This window comes from Danio rerio, chromosome 2, assembly GCF_052040795.2.
Source record: "Danio rerio strain M-AB ecotype USA chromosome 2, GRCz13ab, whole genome shotgun sequence".
In the NCBI taxonomy this organism is placed as follows: domain Eukaryota; kingdom Metazoa; phylum Chordata; class Actinopteri; order Cypriniformes; family Danionidae; genus Danio; species Danio rerio.
In genome coordinates, this window is record NC_141022.1 from 13790410 (window position 1) to 13807861 (window position 17452).

At 39.6% G+C, this 17452-nt stretch overlaps 2 protein-coding genes across 32 annotated transcripts in view; one reads left to right on the forward strand and one right to left on the reverse strand.

Moving 5' to 3' along the window:
* The window catches only part of kmt2cb (lysine (K)-specific methyltransferase 2Cb), a 237469-nt gene extending 231267 nt beyond the window's left edge, over window positions 1-6202 (forward strand). For all 31 annotated transcript variants that reach the window (XM_087240505.1, XM_087240508.1, XM_087240510.1 and 28 more), the window contains 2 exons: window positions 2186-2294; window positions 4431-6202. In XM_087240505.1, the coding sequence (XP_087096631.1) occupies window positions 2186-2294; window positions 4431-4523 (202 nt within the window). In that variant the 3' untranslated portion in view covers window positions 4524-6202. The remainder of the gene's footprint in view (window positions 1-2185; window positions 2295-4430) is intronic.
* The window catches only part of LOC147846232 (uncharacterized), an 849179-nt gene that overhangs the window by 353234 nt on the left and 478493 nt on the right, over window positions 1-17452 (reverse strand). The window lies entirely within an intron of this gene.

Sequence of the window (17452 nt, forward strand, 5' to 3'; positions counted from 1 at the left end):
GAGCCCTGAAAATGCTTTTTGAAAATGCTGAAGAGGCCATTTTTGTTTTAAAATGCTGCTGCTCCGTGTCAGTGTGGATGGGGGAAAACAGAGACATCTGGAAATGGAGGCATGGCTGCAGAAATTCGCTGCATCTAATTGGGGTTTTCTCAATATTTAAGTACACAAAGTTCAGTCTTGCATTCTTGCATTTCTTTTCTTGTAAGTTCTGACTTCACAAGTTTGTTATGGAAAACAAATTCCCGAAAACAAGTTCCCAAGAATACATTAGGTAATCTTTCAAAAGAGACCAGTCACTGTTTCAAAGGAAAAGACACATGGTACCACACCCTAATCAGTTAATTAGCTAAAAACACCTGCAAAGGCCCTAAGTGGTGACACCTTGCACAAGGAGGGCAAGACACAAAAGGTCATTACAAAAGAGGCTGGCTATTCACACAGCTCTGTGTCCAACCTTAATAGAGAGGCGAAGAGAAGACAAATATTTGGTTGAAAAAAAGTGTACAAGCAATAGGGATAACTGCACCCTGGAGAGAATTGTGAAACAAAACCCATTCAAAAATGTGGGGTAAAGAGTGGACTGAAGCTGGAGTCACTGATACAAGAACCACTACGCAAAGACGTATGCAAGACATGGGTTTTAGCAGTCACATTCCTTGTGTCAGGCTACTCTTGAACAGATGGCATCAAAAGATTCCTAAACTAAAGACTGGACTGCTGCCGAGTGCTCCAAAATTATGCTCATTTATGAAAGTAAAATTTCCATTTCCTTTTAAAATCAGGGTCCCAGACTTTGGAGGAATAGAGGAAAGGCACACAATCCATGTTGCTTGAGGTTCAGACTAAAGTTTCCACAATCAGTGATGGTTTGGTGTGCCATATCACCTGCTGGTGTTACTCCACTGTGTTTGGTGAGGTCCATGGTTAATGCAGCTCTACACCAGGACGTTTAAGAGCACCTCATGCGTCCTGCTGCTGACCAACTTAATGAAGATGCAGATTTCATTTTCTAACAGGACTTGGCACCTGCACACAGTGCTAAAGCTACCAGTACCTGGGATTTGGGGATCATGGTATCCCTGTTCATAATTAGCCAAACTCACCTGACCTTAACCACATAGGAAATCTATGGACTATTGTAAAGGGGAAGATGCTGTATGCCAGACCCAACAATGCAGAAGAGCTGAAGGCCACTATCAGAGCATCATGGGCTCTCATATAATCCAAGCAGTGCCACAGACTGATTAGCCGTATGTCACGGTGCATTGCTGCAGTAATTCAGGCAATGGTCATACTTTTCATGTTCATTACTTTTCAGTTGGCCAAGATTTAAAAAAAAAAAAATCCTTTCTTTGTCTTGGTCCTAAGCAATATTCAAATTTTCTGAGACATTAAATTTGGGGTTTTTGTTAGTTGTCATCAAAATCATCAAAATTAAAATAAATAAACACTTGAATATTTTACTCTGTGTGAAATGAATGTATACATTATACAAGTTTCACTAAAAATAGTGAGAAGTAGAAAGAATCTTTTTAAATTTCTTCTAGTTTGGGCGACTAATCTAATGTATTTGCACAAATATTTTTGTGTATTCTATAGAAAATAATCATTTAAAAAAGAGATTTGTGAGGAGTGTACTCATTTATGCTGAGTGAGCACTGAATAACCATATATCCATCATCCACAATGCTGTGCCAATAATTTTATATTTAATATATTTGGAATTAAATTCCTTCATTTGATTCAAAGCTTATTTTTTGTCATCATTACTCCAACTCTCAGCATCAAGTGATCCTTCTGAAATCATTCTAAAATGTAGAAATGTTTCTAATTATATTGAAATCAGTAGATAAAATCATGATATTTTTATTTTATTATTTTTCGCTGAATAGAAGGTTTATTTGTAAAAAAGAATACAGCTATGTGAAATATTTTGTAACATTGAAAATGTATTTTCTGTCATTTGTAAACAGTTTAATGCATCCTTAGTAAAGTAAAAAATTCATATTAAATAAAAAAATAAGAATAGTGTTGAATAGTGTAATAAGTTAAACTAGTATATACATTTTCTTGCACTGTTTCTGCTACAGGAGTCTTTTCTGTGCAGTTTGAAGTACAGTTATGCTCACTGAATAACTACAACCGCTTTAATAATGATTTAAGATTTATTTCATTTATTTTTTAGGTACATAAATCATTCATGCTCACCAAATTGTGTGGCTGAGGTTGTGACGTTTGAGCGGGGCTACAAGATCATCATCAGTGCTGCCTGCAGGATTGAGAGAGGAGAAGAGGTGAGATTTTATCTGTCATTTATTGTCATGCACACTAAATAAAATAACTTCATTTGCTAATGCCACAAACACAACCGATACTTTTTCTGTTTGTTTTCTTATATATTCATATATTGATATCGGATTGTATAGGACATTTAGTTGTTCATTAGTTTTGCATTTAGTTTTTGTTTATTGTTACCTGACTTACAATCTCATGTTAGGTCAATAGGTGGTCTTTAGCAACTCAAACACATCAACCACATGAGCAGTTACACTCTGAAAGCAATATTAATAAATGTGTGGTTGACTACTTCTGAAAGGGGTCAACAGTTGAAAAGCTTCTAACTTTTTAGACTTTGTTTAAACATGTAACATCATCCACCTATGATCAAACTAACTGCAATGTATCATAGTACCTGGTATCAAAATAGCATTAAAGAGATGAAACGAGATTTGACAATGATCCCAAGCACACAGCAAATTTACCACAGAACAGCTGAAAATAAACCTCAAGCTGTTGCAGTAGTCCAGTCAAAGTCCAGACCTCATACTAATTGTAATGCTGTGGCAAGAGCTGTGCAAAAACTCATGACTTTAGGTAATTACTTCTAAAGTGGATCTACAGAATCATAGGCTGTCCTACTACTTTCTATCTTGGCTTTTTTTTTGTTAAATAAATTTGAATAACAAAACATAAGGCGTAATTTTAACAATCTAGGAGTTAAGTCTAAAGGCTGATTTATACTTCTGCGTCAAGCGTATGCGTAGGCTACGACGTGGCCTATGCATGGACGCATAGCCCTCGTCGTGGCGATCATTGGTGCAGGTGCTGATGCGCACCTCTCAAAAAATGTAACTACACGTCGCAACGACATGTAGCACAAGCTCTGTGATTGGTCGGCTTGGTTAACGCTGGCGAGTGTGGGCAGGACCGAGAGCCGCGCGAACCCGGTGGAGCTATTGTGTACAAGTGTGGATTCCCATAAAGTAGCTCTGGATGGAAAGTTTTGTTTTGTGTGTGCCTCATGTTAAAGTTGTTGCACATCCGCCGGTTTCTGCATCAAAATGATAGAGTTTGAACCACTTGTACATTAAGGAAGTGTTCAGAAAAAAACAAAACATCAGCGAAGAACCTCAACACAGAGGAACATTAACACCTTACTGCCAACTAGCATTTCGGAAGTGTTATCGCAGAGCAACAGAAATAGCGCGCAGAAGTATGACTGCACAGCTACGCGCATTGCATGCGTCGTGGGTCACGCCGATCACTTGACGCAGAAGTATAAACCAGGCTTAAAGTGCATGCCGCTTAAGCATTAAGGGTGTGTCAGAATCCACTATTTATGCTATTTTGAGGATGGAAAAATACGGTTTGTGATACGGCGCATGTTTTAACAGGGTTGTGGTTATTTTCTTAATAAGCTAAGAGTGTGTTTTGAGCATGAAGTGCATTAAACCAATCAGAGTCTCGTCTCCCATTCCCTTTTTCAGTTTGTCTCAAAATAGCAACACACCAACAATGTGGCTTAACACTCCTTCAATCATGATTCCATAAAGTGGTGCAAATGAATGAAAGATGTGACAATTAGGGTTGCGCTGGATTAAAAATAGCAACAAATCACGTCATACACGTCTTGTGCCTTATTGCGCCAGGTGTATGATAGGGTTCAAAATATAAGAGTACAAAGAAATGATAGGGAAAAATGTATTATTAACAACTCCTAAACAGATAAATAAAACAAATAAAACAAACAGTGTATGTGAAATGCTTGTTACGCTCACATATCTCTGTTGAGGCTTGTTTGCATTAAGGATGATAAAGAGTAACTATATAAGCATTCACAATAATGTCCTATTGGTTTTGCAGTAGTTTGTTTGTTTGTTTTGTTTTGTTTGTTTGTTTGTATCTTCCTCAGGATGAACTCTCATTCAGATTTTTCATCAGCAGGAAAAAAAAATGTGGATAGTGATCCAGTGACTTTTTTTTCTTCTACATTCAGAAAGATCTTTTTGAAACTATTCCCATAATGTCCTTGCGAACTGGCCTTGATTTTCTTCTTTATTATGTGATGAAATATTGAAAAAAAGCAAAGTATTCTGTCTGTAAACCTTATGATCTGAGATTTAACCCACTTTTGAATGGTTTTGTTGCAGCTCTGCTATGATTACAAGTTCACTCCTGTTAACGATCAGAGCAAGATCCCATGTCACTGTGGAGCAGCCAAATGTCGCAAGTGGATCAACTGAAAAACTCCAACTATGAGCTGGCAGTTCACCAGGGGAGACATTAGGAAACATTTCTAAATGTGCAAAACTAAGAGGAAAACACAACGCAAGAGTACAGCATTGTGTGAGAGCCATTCGTATCATTTTCTTGACTTGAAAGGAAAAGGTTCAGTTTTTTGCATGTGCCACGAGTCTGTGTGTGTGTATGTGTGTGTCAGATTGAATGTGTGTGTCACATGGGGCAGACTTCACCAGCAAAAGAGGATGAGAAATGAACGAAAGTATTGTGTTGGGTATCGCCTTATAGGTCGATGGTAAGGGTAACCCATTTGTACGGCGTGATCTGTAGAGACTGTATCGTAGAACTCAATGTAGAACATCACTGAATGGAGAATGTACGGAATTGACTTCCGCAAAGGGAAAACATGTTGCACTAAAAAAACAAAAAATCAAAAAGAAAAAAAGGAAAACAAAGTCACAAAAATAAATGAAAAAATACTTGATTCCATGAGTCAGTTTTATCCTAGATATCTCTCATTGTTTAGTGTAAGAAAATAAAGATGTTATGTATTTATTACTGTGCGAGTGAATGAATGGGCCTATTTTAATAGCAGTTTGATGCTGATAAAAAGGATGCCTGACGCAGTTTGAGATTCTGTTACAGACTCTGTAAATACAGTGTAAATATAGAGAAATATCTGAATGATTGACCAAATACTACCTTCATTCACGACCTTATTCATCTTGATGTTCAGATATTTTAGACGTGCTTGTTTTGTTTTGCTTTGCTTTTGCTCTTCTTTCTTTTCCCCATTGGAAATAATTTAACTGGCACATCATGATACCACGTGTAATTATTGCAAAGGTGACTTCACAAGAAAAGTATTTTCTCTGTTTAGGATGTGGTATTTGTAGTGGTTTTGTGGTTTTTACGTTAGTGCTGACCATATTGTTGGTTTTCGTTTTAATTTCATTCCATTTTATGCTCTGCTGCTGATAGCAGCTGTTCAAAGCAGAGCAGAGTTCAAAGCAAGTGACTTTCTAGTAAATCAGGTGGGATTGTAGATGTAGAGATAACTGTGAAATGAACTTTAAACCTCACACACCGATTATGAAATCACAAGCAACATGCACAAGTAGCTCTTTTTTTAAAATATATATATATAAATACAGACCGTCGTATGGATTTTATGAGCAGGAATCGCTGAACGAAGGGCCAGGTTAACTCTCTGAAAAATCTCAAATATGTACATATGAAAAATAGATGCTTGTATTAGTTTTATTGATTGAAGTGAAGCGCTATTCGTTTTGTAGCCAAAAATGTTTTTAACATTTCACATGCCTTGTTATTTCAATTTGGAAGTTTCTGTGTGCACAATTTCACGTTGAAAATGGACAGTTTAGACTTTGTATTGTAATGGGCATGAATTTTTTCAAAAAAAAAAAAAAAAGAGTCAGTTGTATATATTTTTTTTCTTCAAATGAACAGCTGTGACAAAATTGTTTTATGGATATTTTCCTTGTCTTGTAACATACATCATTTTCCTAGTGTTGTTCTTTTGTTTAATTTTTTTTCTCTCTGTATAGTAGTCTAAATTGTTTTGGAAACTGAAACTTTTTTGAGGACACAGAATGATATAGGGTTTGGTATTTGAGGAACTGAATTTACAAAAAAATAAAAAATAAAATATTTTACATGATTGATGCACAACTTCTTTTTTCTTCTGCCAATTTGTTGAAGCCTCTTTTTTTATTAAAAAAATACATTTGAAGAATTTAAGTTATAATTGCTTAATAATAATAATAATAATAATAATAATATTTGATGTTTAAAAAATATTCTAAAAATGAAATGAAATTTCATGATACAACAATTAGTTTTATAATATTCTCTGAATGCATTTTTACATTTAACGCACAACAGTGAGTTTTCTTATATATATATATATATATATACATGGCTGGGTCAGTTAACATTTCCAGCCGAGGCTTGCAGCAACCTTCTTGCTGTGAGGCTACAGCACTACCTACTGCACCACCGTGTGTCACCCTATAACAATAACAATAATAATTATTAATATTAGAGTGTTTTACTGAAGGTTCATGAGACTCTGAAGACTGGAGTAATGAAGCTGAAAATGAATCTTTAAAATCACTGGAATAAGTTATTAAATTAAGTTATAAACTACTTTTAACCATTAATTTTATAGTGTAATAGCATTTCACAATTTTACTCTATTTTTTATTAAATAAATGCAGCCTTGATGAACAGGAGAAGCTTATTTTAAAAATTAACATCCTACTAACCCCAAACTTTTGACTGGTAGTGTGTGTATATGTATATACACATACTGTATCTATGAAAGCAATTAGGTTACCTGCTAAATAGAATAATGACAGAAATTCTAGTAGTGGGTTATTCAGGATTTGGTGGGTTTCTTAGGTGTTTTACTGTCACTACTTGTTTAGCCTGCATTAATGCATTAAGTGTAAACTGCACGATTAATCATTAAAAGATTGAGATCTCAACACCCATGCAAAATAAAAGGTAAATGATGCAATTTGCATTTGTTTATTAATCCTAAGAGATTAATTATTTAGTCTTTTGAGTTAGTTAGTTACAAAACAGTCAAATATCACAGGTACTGGGATAAAAGTTTATAGTTTAGATAAAACCACAGATGTTTATGGTAAACATTAAAATCACCATCATATGCATTTAACTTGACGCCCAAAAATGAAATTACATTATTTAGCCAATAGGTGGCGACAATCAACCATTAAAAATATGCAACTGAATAATTGTTTAAAAAGATACATCTGGCAATGAAACATGAAGTTTTATAAATAAATGACTGAATCGTTTATTGAAATTAAGACTAAAAACAAATATAGGTTGTACAAATTAGTTAGATTTGTACATTCAGCATGAATTTTTCACAAAACTAATTATTTTACAATTTATTTTTATTCAGCTAATTATTCTTCATTTAATTTTAAATCAAATTACAGCTTCCAAGTTCTGTTTGTTCAAACCAAAACTTTCTTGCAGCACTGTTTTTATAATAAATAAAAAGCAAATTACATTTGTCTCCTTCCCTTTCGGCTTGGATGATGTGACAGCAGCCACAGGACAAAGGTGCCAGTGCGCTCACCACACACCAGCTATAGGGGGAGTGGAGAGACAGTGATAGAGCCAATTAAGTATAGCCAAACTCATGTAGTGAGTGCACAACAACAGTTATTTGCAATCACACCAATGCTTCCAAATAAGTTTTGAGGTTCCAAAGATTAAATTAAAAGGTTCAGTTAAATTATGTCCTGTCTGTGCATTTCATATTAATGTTGACCACTCACAGAATTTTAAATTCTCTGAGCAGCTCTGTCTGTTGCAGCAGAAAGGAAGAACAGAGATTGGTCCTCTGGATTGTGGATGCGAAAGACCACGGGTGCCCAAACTATAAAGGGCCTAAAACCAAATTTTATTAAAGCCTGCGGGCCAAACATAAACATACCAAACTGTGTTAAATTCAATATTACATGTGTCACATCCCCAGGTCGTTCCTGATGCTCCAATCAAAAATCTCCCTCACCATCTCGTTCCCTCAGCTCCAATCATAGCTCTTCTTCACCAGCCACCTCTCATCATACCCGTGCACACTCCCATGAATTCTAATTAGAATCACAATCCCCCATAAAGCCTCCTCGATTCCAGTTATGCAGTGGCTGGAATCGATGTCAGATGGTTCACTTCACTTTCTCCCTGGCTCCCCTTCTTCCGAGGATGTTTCCCTTCTCCTGAGGACATTTCTCCTAAACCTGTGGATGCACAAGCTGTGATTAAGGGAAGTGACTTTGTACTCTGGTGGTGGCATGAAGATCCTTGTTTACATTGTGAACTGGTAACAAGTCTGCTCTCCATCCAAGAATATCACTTGCCTGTATATCCTATTGAACTTTCCACATTGCTTTGAATAAATTGACGAAAAGGCATAATCATCCTTGTTTTCATTGTGTGACCGTGACAACATGAGTAATATACTCATTTGTTTCCTAATATTTAAAAACGACTACAAAACAAATGAAGTATGTTCAAAAAGTATTATGAACTTATTAAAGACATAAACAATCTCATAACACAATGGACTTCAATGATAAATACATGAGCTGCACCTGCTTTTGCCTTGATTTGCTCGCTAGTGTCTTGTGTATTGCCCTCTATCTGTCATGTATCAGTATTTACATTTTTTTTTTTTAATCTGAGTAATTTACAAAACCAAACAAATAAACAGTTACATTAAATTAGATATGACATTCTGTCATAGATATTCACCCCAACCACCTCCCCATAATTCTCCCTCTCATCTCAAATGGGGCGGTGGGCCAAATCCAAGGTAAGCATGGCCCAACTTTGGCCCGCAGGCCCTAGATTGGGGATCTCTGCTATAGACTTTACGTACCAAGCTTCAGGCAAGCTGTGAACCATGGGGTGAGATCCTCCTGGGCGTTAGATTGCAATGCCTCTCTAATAGATATCTGTAGAGCTATGGGCAAGAAAAGAAATGAAAATAAAATAATAAAAAAACTAACAATATTTCAGATTGTGGAAAATTCTATAGAGAATCAGTCAAGCAGGGGAATAGTAGTTATTATGCTGGTGTATTTCTTGTTAAATTAAAATAGATTCAGTTCTGTTGAGTATAAATGACACCACTGAAGTTCAGTTTAATTTATTTCAGTTCGGTATAATGACAGTCCACTGAAGAGAAGCTCCACCAGCCACAGCATCTGTCAAGGAGAAACTTGCAGGTCTAAAGCCTAGAGTAAAAGACTAGCGATTCAGATAAATTACAATGACTTTTTGGGAAGTATTTTTCAGCTCCGGTTGCCTTGATTAATGTAGCCTAACAATCCTTTAAAATATTTAGATATTTCATATGTCAGTTATTTAGAAATGTGTGCACTTAAACTGCTCTTCTAGTAAGTTCCACGGTGGTGAAACCTAGAGAGTTCCTCCAAGGCCCCAAATCCCGGTGAAAGAGTTTAGTGCTGGCCCATTATATTGCACATTATATAGCCCACTTGGTCAACCCGTGTTTTAGGAATTGGTGCCTCGTATATAACTTTTATTACCACCATTTTGGTCAGGATTACTTTTTTCAAATCTATACAGATATAATGAACATGCAATTAGTGTTGGCAGAAAGGTTTGGTTCTGGGCAAAACTCCACATGATTACCAATCAGTTCTATACTATATAGTTTGATAATGAGTAGAATAAATGTAATTCTGATAAACTACATCTGCAATGTTGACTATCACATAACCTACCCATGTCAGTTGCGTTGTTTCTTAAATTCTCACATGGCCTCATAGAATTGTAAAATGTCCATTTGATGCACACTTCCGAATATTGGCATAAGTAGTACATTATCTAGGTACATTCACAGACACCAAAGGCTATAACTGTAATCCCAGAGAGTCTTCAATAAAATATTTTATTAGGCTTGTTTACGCCAAGTACAATATCTAGGGTATCCAGAACCAGGTTTGATAACACTATCTTGCCATTTTTAAAGCAATTGAACAGTCAAATAATCTTTTTTTTGTGTGTGTGTGTGGTTGTTTTGATAGACAACCTCTAGAACGAATTGCGAAAGTAAAATATTCCAGCATTATTACTGAGTCAATAGCATAATTTTATTTTGAAGACGGTTTTCTTTTGTAGTTTTATTAAATAAAGATGAAGAAATGAAGATGAATCTCCTAGACTAAGAAATAAACATAAGCATCACTATCTACAAACAAATAGATGAGTAAATAGCCTGCTTATATGTTCCAATTGGCTTCATCACTGTCTCCTCTCCACCAATCAGCTGGTGTGTGGTGTGCGGTCTGGCGCAAAATGGCTGCCGTCACATCATCCAGGTAGATGCTGCACACTGGTGGTGGATGAGGAGATTCCCCCCCATTGTGTAAAGCGCTTTGAGTACCCAGAAAAGCGCTATTTAAATGTAAGGAATTATTATTATTATTATTAATTACTCCTTGTGTCAAGTGACAATTAGTCTATTAGACTATTAGTGAGTAACATGGCATTAGGACTTCCTATTAGATCTACTAGCACTGAATCTATATGTCTGTAAGTAAATGTTTAGTGTTGAACGACTAATTTTGTTAGCGTTAAATAACAGAATTTTTTTAAAGTATTGGTTATAGCTTAATAATAATAATTATTATTATTATTATTAAGTGTCCGCTCAGAGAAACTGTCAGCCACAATTGTCAATCATAACAACATGCCTCATTTTATAGCATCAAATTAATAATTTTACAAATATCAGTTTGATAAACTTTAATAACCAAAACCTAACAGGATTTTTAAATAGAATTTTTGAATATAAAATGAATATAATTTATTTTATTAATTTATTTTATTTATATTTATTATTATTTTTGTATTATTCTTTTTTTTTTTTTAAGTGCCATTCTTTAAGAGGGCAAAGCCAGGGTTTATGACCTGTAATAAATGATCAAAAAGCCCACAGCCATATAGCAGACATATGATAAGATCAGCATATTCTTGTTCTTTGATTGAGTGGTCAGAACTAGCTATCAGCAATCATTTTTATATTTTACAGTAATATTACTGTAGATTATCAGTGCATTCAGGAAAAAAATATTTGATGACTTTAAATTTAAAAATAGTAGTAAATTTAAATAACAACCACCACACACTACAGCAAAGGCACTGTGAAACACTCACTGTGAAGATTAAAAACCACTAGACCTTGAGTGCATGTAGTGTTATTTGTGTTGGCTTGTGTTTTATAGGCATCGGCTCAGTGATGCGGGTTTTTAATCTATAGTATTTTTAAAATCCCAAGACCTTGAGTGCACAGTGTTGTACTGCAGATTTTTACACTGTGATATTTTATTTTTTTTATTTGTAGTGTTTTGGGTGAGTGTAGAAACAGAACCCAAAAGCAAGGTTCAGTTTATAAGTTGTTTTAAATAAAGCTCAAAAAGAGAACTTAAACAAACTGGTGAGGGCCCTCAAGCGTGTACAGGTGTAACAGAACTAGACTGCTAAACAAGAATGACTAACAGGTGCACTCGTAAGTGCCTGATAACTATAGTGAGCAAAAATAACAGCAGTGCTCATGACAGTTTTGTAGTGCTTGCCATATTTTAATTAAGCTGAGGTGACACTGTACTTTTCTCTTCATAGACTTCCATTCATATGCACGCAAATGCGTCACACTGGAATCTCAGGGTCGAGTGACAAGTTTCGCAGTTTGCAGCATTGAAAAGTTCAAGCTTAGGACCAAGGGGGGGCAAGTTGAAGTACTCACTCTGGTCCCTTGGGCTCTGAGCTGGTTGGGGAAATTCCAAATTGAACCAAAACACTCAATTACAATTGACTTAAGATTGGCAGGCAAAATTCGAGACATTGCAACCTGAAGCTTGGTGAATCCTGACCTGTGAAATCGCATCACTTGACTGCATGAGACCAATCGAGGATCAAAACATAACCTCACTATACAGAAATTTAAAATATGGACCAATTGCTCGCATTTTTACATGTCTAATCATCTTGTTTAATCCTGCCACTTTCTGCATTACCATACTACAGAATTGCGCACACACAACTCTATCGTGACCGCAGCCTTATATTGCACAAATAAGTTGTTTCCAAATAACAGATTTATGTTGTTATAAAAATATGATCAATTAAATTCAGTTGACATAAAGTTATTTCTAATTATATAATGGCTCTTTCTGTCAGGGCCAGGAGTCCTGACAGTACCCCCCCTCCAGGATCGCCACTGGGCGATCCCAAGGGAGGAGACTGTCGGCTGTGAAATTCCCTAATCAACGACTGGTCCAAAATATTGCGAGCCGGGACCCAACATCTCTCCTCCGCACCATACCCCTCCCAATCTACAAGGTACTGGAATCCACGTCCTCTACGCCTGCATTCTAACAATCTCCTAACTGTGAACGCTGGAGAGCCCTCAATGAGACGGGGTCGGGGGGGGGGGGGGGGGGGGGGGGGAATAGGAACCGTAGGATTAAGAGAGCTACGAAAAACAGGTTTAATTCGGGATACATGAAATACTGGATAGACACGACGAAGGGAAGTTAGGAGCCTGAGACGTACCGCCGCCGGACTGAGGACCTTGACAATAGGGTATGGCCCAATGAACCGCGGAGCCAGTTTACGGGCTGGCACCTTAAGTGGCAGGTCCTTTGTGGAAAGCCATACCCTCTGCCCACAAATGTATCTAGGAGCCGTAGTCCGATGACGGTTAGCGGAGGTTCTGACACGTCTTTCAACCTGAAGGAGGGCTTCTCTAGCCCTTCGCCAGGTGCGACGGCACCTTTGGATAAGAGCCTGGACAGAGGGAACCGCAGCCTCAGGCTCCTGTGAAGAAAAAAGAGGTGGCTGATAACCCATGCAACACTGAAATGGGGAGAGACCAGTAGAAGAATTGGGTAAAGAATTATGGGCATATTCGGCCCAGATAAGCTGCTGGCTCCAGGAGGAGGGGTTGTGAGAGACAAGACAATGAAGCATCTGCTCTAGGGCCTGGTTGGCCCGCTCGGACTGCCCGTTGGTCTGTGGATGGAAGCCTGACGACAGACTGGTGGAAGCACCAATCTGCCGGCAGAACTCCCTCCAGAAATTGGAGACGAACTGGGGCCCCCTGTCAGAGAGCACATCCATTGGAAGGCCATGTATCCGGAAGACGTGGTCTACCACCACCAGTGCCGTCTCCTTAGCAGAGGGAAGCTTAGGGAGGGGAATAAAGTGGACCGCCTTAGAAAAGCGATCCACCACTGTAAGAACAACCGAATTACCATTAGAAAGGGGAAGGCCGGTTATAAAATCCAGAGATATGTGGGACCAAGGGCGGGTGGGAATGGGAAGGGGTTGAAGCAGACCCACAGGAGGTTTATTGGATGACTTATTCTGAGCACAGACCGAGCAGGCAGCAACAAACAGACTGACCTCTTTGGCAATGGAAGGCCACCAAAACCGTTGACGGATAGATGCCAACGTCCTCCTCACTCCTGGGTGGCAAGTGAGTTTAGATGAGTGGCTCCACTGTAGGACAGAAGAACGAAGCAATTTGGGAACAAACAACAGATTCGCTGGGCATCCCTCAGGCACCTTAGCTCCCTGAAGAGCCTCTCTGACCTGTGATTCAATGTCCCAGACAACAGCCGCCACCACCCGCCCAGGATGGATAATAGGCTTGGGTGTGAGGCTGTCCCCTGGGCCATCGAATTGCCGGGAAAGAGCATCTGGCTTTACATTTTTGTAACCAGGACGGTAAGACAAAATAAAATTAAAGCGCCCAAAAAATAATGCCCAGCGAGCCTGCCGTGAGTTTAATCTCTTGGCTGAACGAACATATTCAAGATTCTTATGATCTGTCCAGACCAAGAATGGCTCTGAAGTCCCCTCCAGCCAATGGTGCCACTCATCCAAAGCCAACTTAACCGCCAATTACTCTTACCTATATCATAGTTCCGTTCAGCTGGGGATAGACGATGGGAAAAGGAGGCACAAGGGTGTACCTTGCCATCTGCTAGGGACCACTGTGAAAGGACCTCCGAGGCATCCACCTCCACAATAAATTGCCTCTCAGGATCTGGGAAAGAAAGAACAGGAGCAGAAGAAAAGCACGTCTTAAGCCTTTCAAAAGCAGCCTGAGCCTGAGAAGACCACTGAAAGGGAGTTTTTGTGGAGGTGAGTGCAGTCAAGGATGCAGCAATTTGACTATAGTTGCAGACAAAACGAAGATAAAAATTTGAAAAGCCTAAGAAACGCTGCAGAGCCTTGCGAGAATCAAGAGTTGGCCAGTTGGAGACGGCCTTTACCTTGGCTGGATCTACACGGATACCCTCTGCAGAGACAATGAACCCCAGGAACGGAACCGACCTAGTATGGAACAAGCACTTCTCAGCCTTGATGTACAGCAGCTGTTGCAACACCTGTCTGACGTGCTGAATGTGCTCCTGGAGAGAATGGGAAAAGATCAAAATATCGTCTAGATATACAAATACAAACTTGTTCACCATATCTCTCAGCACATCATTGACCAGGGTCTGGAAGACAGCCGGGGCATTGGTTAACCCAAAGGGCATTACCCGGTACTCAAAGTGCCCAGTGGGAGTGTTGAAGACTGTCTTCCACTCGTCCCCCTCACGTATGCGGACCAGGTGGTAAGTGTTGCGGAGGTCTAACTTCGTGAAGAATCCTGCACCCTGCAACAACTCAAAGGCTGAAGACATTAAAGGTAGGGGGTACCTGTTTTTAATTGTAATATCATTCATCCCTCGATAATCGATGCAGGGTTGCAGGGACCCATCCTTCTTCTCCACGAAGAAAAACCCTGCACCCGCTGGGGAGGAGGAGGATTGGATGAGGCCGGCTGCCAGAGAGTCGCTGATGTACTTGTCCATAGCTACGCGCTCAGGACCAGAGAGGGAGTACAACCTGCCCCGAGGAGGAGAAGTTCCTGGGAGCAGATTGATGGCACAATCATAAGGTCGGTGCGGTGGGAGAGATATGGCCCGGGATTTGCTAAAGACCAGACGAAGATCATGGTAGATCACTGGAACACCCAACAGGTCAGCTGCCTCCACCTGAGAAACAGAAAGCACAGAGCCAGGAGACAAGGCAGCACCCAAACAATGTTTAAGACAAAAAGGACTCCAGGACAGGACAGAATTTTTGGCCCATTCAATATGAGGATTGTGTTTTATCAGCCAGGGGTGTCCTAACACAATGGAATTACAGGGGGACTCTAGCAGATAAAACACAATCTCCTCACGGTGGTTGCCAGAAATAATGAGACTTACTGGGACAGTAGTGAGAGAAATGAGGGCAAGATGTGCTCCATTTAGGGCTCGAGCAGTCAAGGGAGTCTGTAGAGGAGTTGTAGGAAGCCCCCATTTGGCTGCCAGAGCAGAGTCCATAAAATTCCCCTCTGCTCCAGAGTCGACCAAGACAGCACATGGGTGATAGGAGTTACCCCACTGAACAGTGGCAGGTAGGAGAGTGCGTGCTAAGGAGGGATCATTGACAGGAGTTACGCTCACCAATACCCCCCTGGCTACTGGCGAGCATTGCCTTTTACCAGACATGTTGAAGCAAAATGGCCAGATCCGCCACAGTAAAGGCATAGCCTATTGGTTATGCAGCGCTTCCTCTCCTCCGCTGAGAGTCGGGTACGGCCAATCTGCATGGGCTCAGACTCTTGGAAAGTATCAAGACTGGTGGGGGAAAGAGGATCTTGGGACCCTCCTTGTTTCCAAGCAAAACGAGCCATACGGTTGCGCTGACGTAGTGTCAAACGATTATCCACCCTGATGGCCAGGTCCACCAGACCATCAAATTCAGTAGGGAGCTCTTGAGCTGCTATCTCGTCTTGGATTTCATCTCTGAGTCCATGCAAAAATTGGTGCCATTGTGCTGCTGCATTCCATCCACATGAGGCTGCCAGAGTTCGAAACTGGATTGAATAATCAGAAACAGAGCGATCCCCCTGTCGAAGAGAAACCAAAAGTCTTGCTGCCTCACGCCCATGAACAGACCGGTCAAAAACTTTGATCATCTCTTTTTCAAAATCATTGAAGTTAAAACAGTAAGGAAATTTGGCTTGCCATACTGTGGTTCCCCACTCACGAGCCCGGCCAGTCAGAAGCGTGATCACGTAGGCTACTTTGGCTTCTTCAGAAGAAAACGTGGCTGGTTGGAGGGAGAATACCACTGAGCACTGGGTCAGAAAGGCTCGACAGACAGAAGGGTCCCCATCATAGTGAGGTGGGGGGTTCGCTCTGGGCTCTGGGGAACGATGGACAGGAAGGAGAGTTGAGTGGGCTGACATCTGCTCAGTACGGAGCTGCAGAAGCTGAGCGGTTAGGTCTTCGATCTGGGAGCCCATCATTTCCAAGACCCGGTTAGATGAGGTGAGCTGACTTTCATTGCGACCTAATAGAGCTCCCTGCTGGGCCAGGGCTGCTCTCACAGTATCTTCATCTGCTGGGTCCATTTTGGCGAGATTGTTCTGTCAGGGCCAGTAAACACAAAAAAAACCCAAATGCAGGTGAAGACAATGATTTATTGTAGAAGGCAAAAATTCTAACAGATCAGTTCATAAGCCAGAATGCAAAATTGAAAAAAAAATCTTCTAAAGGCAATGTCTCAGTCTCAGGGGAAAAATACACAAAAACCTCAGTTCGAGAAATGGAAACAAAATGCTCTTCAGCAAGCAGTCCTCTCAGCCGGATCAAGAAAGAACAAAAAACTATTATAGTTCAAAAAAATGAACAACGAAAAATGACAAAAAATACTTGCAGACTTTGCTGGAGGGGAAGAGAATGACTGGAAATAACCAGGAACAAAAAATAGACTGGCCAGTAAAAACAGAGGCAGGTGTAATTGTCAGAACCACGCCAGTGTCCAGGACATCAAAAACTCAGGCAGCACAAGAGCAAAAACTTGGGGCAAGCCAGGGACTGCACAGAAAGGCTGGGAAGGTAGGGAGAGAGTCCTGGAGTCAAACAGAAAAAGGTTAACTAAAAACATTGTTTACCTATAGTTGATGTTGCAGGGTCCGAAGCAAACAACAATCTGGCACTGAACAGCAGAAACCAAGAGAATAAACAGGGGAGCTAATGAGGAGAAAATAAGCAAAGACAGGTGAGGCAAATCAACTAAAATTATGAGAACGAGGAGGTGGAGAGAAACAATCAGGAGCACAAACAAAGGAACATGTGGCTAATACAAACAGAACAGATAGAACCAGCCGATCAGCCAGGAGTCCTGAGACTTTCTGGTTCTCATCATAAAAAAAGTATAATACAAATACTGGTCTAATAAAATATTAGAAATACACAACATTTATTAAAAAAAATAATAAAAACATTTTAAT